Here is a 3,790-nt window from a genome sequence, read left to right as displayed (position 1 = left end):
CTACCCCCCCTCCCCACCAAAAAAAATCCTTGGGGAGAATATTGTCTTTAGAGGGCCTCCGTAGGCCTAACTCAAGAACTGTGGCCCTCCCTGGGCTTGACTTGGGGACTGGAGCCCTCCTAGGGCTGGACGTAGGGACTGGAGCCTTCCTTGTGCTACACTCGGGGACAGGAGCCCTCACTGGGCTAAACTCGGGGACAGGAGCCCCCACTGGGCTAGATTCGGGGACTGGAGCCCTCTGTGGGCTAAACTCGGGAACAGGAGCCCTTTGTGGGTTAAATTTAGAGACAGGAGCCCTCACTGGGCTAAACTAGGGGACTGGAGCCCCTCTCTGGGCTAGACTCGGGGACAGGAGCCCTCTGTGGGCTAAACTCGGTGACTGGAGCCCTCTCTGGGCTAAACTCGGGGACAGGAGCCCTCTCTGGGCTATACTTGGGGACTGGAACCCTCTCTGGGCTAAACTCGGGGACAGGAACCCTCTCTGGGCTAAGCCCGGGGACTGGAGCCCTCTCTGGGCTAAACTCGGAACAGGAGCCCTCCGTGGGCTAAACTCGGGAACTGGAGCCCTCTTTGGGCTGGATTCGGGGACTGGAGCCGACACTGGAGCGGGCTCTGGGGCTGGAGCCGACACTGGGGCGAGCTCTGGGGCTGGAGCCGACACTGGAGCGAGCCAAGGGACTAGAACCAACCGCTTTCTCCTCCTTAGATTCCCCTTTAGGTATGGGGTGAAAGGCATGGTCGGCGAACTTGAGTTCGGAACGGCCGGCAGGCTGGAGAGATGCTGGATGAAAAATGCTGTGAAGGGATGTTAAACATATTTCTGCTCTCCGTGTTGTAAAACCTCACCTACAAAGATATGTTGTACCACAGCAATGCCTATGGTACAAAGATATTTTGCAGCCCAGAGGAAAATTTGATTGCTCAGGTGTTGCTTTTCTTCTTCTTTTGATTTCAGGCTTTGGTATCTTGGGGCAAATTGGAGTACAGTTTGAGATATTATTGAGATACCTAAAAAACTGTAGAGGAGTGATATTTCTGGACACCTAATTCAGTGATATCAGTCAGTTAATAGGGAGTATCATTGCATAAAAAATAAATAAGTAAAACGAAATCCTTTTTAAGGCCTGTTTACATCAAGAAAGTTAACTATATTATCATTCACACCAACACATAACGTTCTTATTTTAATAATGCCCTGTTTTTGTTATGTGTTGCTTTAAATGCTCTAGCGCTTTAAATTTGGGTGGATTCTGATTGCCTGTCAATGTTTTATCATTCATCCATCTGCAAGTGATTACAACAATATCATTTCTCTGTGTCATTATCATTATTTCTGTGATCTGAACTTCACTATTCTCGTAGAATTAGAAGGATTATTCAAACTTCTGAGTTATCGTTATAATTATTGTCCTAGGCGTGGCCCTCTTAAAATTCTGTTTCTCTCTTTCTCTCAGGCTGCCTGTTTGAGAAGGGTCTGTGTCTGACCTATGAAGTCTGTCTTAATGGTGAGTCACACACTTGCATTCGGGACCTGCAGTCTCTGTAGATCTCATGCATCTTGCTGTTTGATCAAGCACTTGCTTTTTATTTTCATCTGGATTCAGCAGCTGTTTGTTTGTGTGTCTAGCATCCTTATGAATACAATGCATTTTAACTATTTTGTTATGTCACAACAAATACAGACTATCACTCACCCTATCAAACACACCAACACCCACACACATGCTGTGTTTAATATCATTTTTGTGTTGCTTAGCAACCGTTCTGAACTCTCCTCCATAAAGGTTGAAAGTCAATCTTTTTGTTGGTACAATATGTTCCCACACTCCGTCAATGAGAGGGTAATATGAATGAAATCATTCACATGTAGGTCAGGCGATATCAGCCAATCAGACTTAACCTACTTTCTTACTCATATGTGATGTGAGTGTGTGTTATTTTTTTATTTCATTCAGATCTACTGAGTAAACAGACAGAAGATAACCCACTGTTTTTTTTTCAACTCCCTATTGTTTAATTTTTTTTTTTAATATTCTAGATTTGTGTTCATAATTTAATTTTGACAATTAGAAATGACCAATATAAACTGGGAATAAGGTTAATAATAAAATAACACCCAATAACAAAAGCCATATATAACCACAATATCATTATTTCCTAAAATTTAATGAAAAATGGCTAATAAATCATAAAAATATATAATAAGTGTATAATTTGACAAATACGATATATTATTAAATATAAGCATATAATATAACAATTATTATATTTATATGCATTAAATAAATGTGAAAGTCCTATTATTAGATAATTTAGTGAATTAAATACTGTACAAATGAAAGGTTATTTGTCTCATTTGATTGCTTCAATTTATTTGGAAATTTATAGGAAAAACAAACAGATACAGTTGTTCATAACAGATGAACTAGTCTGGCATTAATGCAAAAACAGTTTTTACTGTTTATGTACATCATCCGAAATCTGAATAAATAAGCTTTCCATTGATGTGTGGTTTGTTAGGATATGACAATATTTGACCGAGATACAACTATTTGAAAATCTGGAATCTAAAGGTGCAAAAAAATCGAAATATTGAGAAAATCACCATTAAAGTTGTCCAAATAAAATTGTCCAAATGTTCTTATCAATGCATATTACTAATCAAAAATTAAGTTTTGATATATAATTACGGTAGGGAATTTACAAAATATCATAATGCAACATGATCTTTACTTAATATCCTAATGATTTTTGGCATAAAATAAAAATCAATAATTTTTACCCGTACAATGTATTGTTGGCTATTGCTACAAATATATCTGTGTGACTTATGACTGGTTTTGTGGTCCAGGATCACATATTATAAAATGATAGTTTAGACTCATAGCTGATATACACACACATAATCACACATCAGGTTTATGGTTAATTATTTTATTTTTTCCATTTAAAATTTTAACCAAAAATTCTTGCACCAAGAAGTAGTATTTAATTTTTACCTCAATTTTCTTCTCTTTCTCTAACCCTTAGAATTAAAGACTTTATTCCTGCTGTAATATTAAGAATTCTATATGGAAATGACTTCTGTTATGATTGGCATGATTTGACTCTCTGCATGTCACGACATATATGATGATCATTTGCTGTGCTCCAATGACATTCCGAATAATAACACAGCGAGATGTTTGCCATTCGTGTGAGTATAAAATAGAGATGCAAATGTAATTTTCTGTGCGCACACACACACGGTGTGACCTTACTATCAGGCAGGTGACGGCGACTCCAGCTGCTCCTGTCTCAGTTGCCTCTGGTGACTGTTTCTAATAAGCTGAGACTCTTAATGGATCTAAAAATACACACACACACAGCATGAAGTATTCTTGTGCACATAATTGTCATTCTAAAGTGGCTGTTGATTTGATTTTCTCTGTAGATGGCATGTTCGGCCGCTGTGAGGCTGCTCCACTAACAGCTGTCTACACGTATGACGTCACGGCAGCAACGGTACAGAGATTCCGCACGCTGCTTCAGAAACTGGCACACAGAGGTAGGTGCATTAATGTCACCATAGCAACCGCACACATCATTTACATTTAGTCATTTAGCAGACACTTTTATCCAATAAAAGAAAAAAAGAAAAAAACGAACAAAAGAGCAACCATATATAAGTGCAAATTACAAGTCTCGGTTAGCCTAACGCAGAACATGTGGCAAGGTGTATGTATATATATATATATATATATATATATATATATATTATACACACACACACACACACATATACACACAC

The 3,790-nt window shown here is 38.8% G+C and overlaps 1 protein-coding gene across 3 annotated transcripts in view; it reads left to right on the top strand.

Moving 5' to 3' along the window:
• Nucleotides 1-3,790, top strand: part of LOC107602645 (receptor-type tyrosine-protein phosphatase N2-like) — a 26,564-nt gene that overhangs the window by 5,944 nt on the left and 16,830 nt on the right. For all 3 annotated transcript variants that reach the window (XM_016295206.1, XM_016295205.1, XM_016295204.1), the window contains exons 2-3: nt 1,455-1,505; nt 3,434-3,547. In XM_016295206.1, coding sequence (XP_016150692.1) covers nt 1,455-1,505; nt 3,434-3,547 — 165 coding nt within the window. The remainder of the gene's footprint in view (nt 1-1,454; nt 1,506-3,433; nt 3,548-3,790) is intronic.

Source organism: Sinocyclocheilus grahami, unplaced genomic scaffold (genome assembly GCF_001515645.1).
Source record: "Sinocyclocheilus grahami isolate Dianchi unplaced genomic scaffold, SAMN03320097.WGS_v1.1 scaffold331.1, whole genome shotgun sequence".
Classification (NCBI taxonomy): Eukaryota; Metazoa; Chordata; class Actinopteri; order Cypriniformes; family Cyprinidae; genus Sinocyclocheilus; species Sinocyclocheilus grahami.
This window is presented reverse-complemented; position numbering and strand designations above follow the sequence as displayed.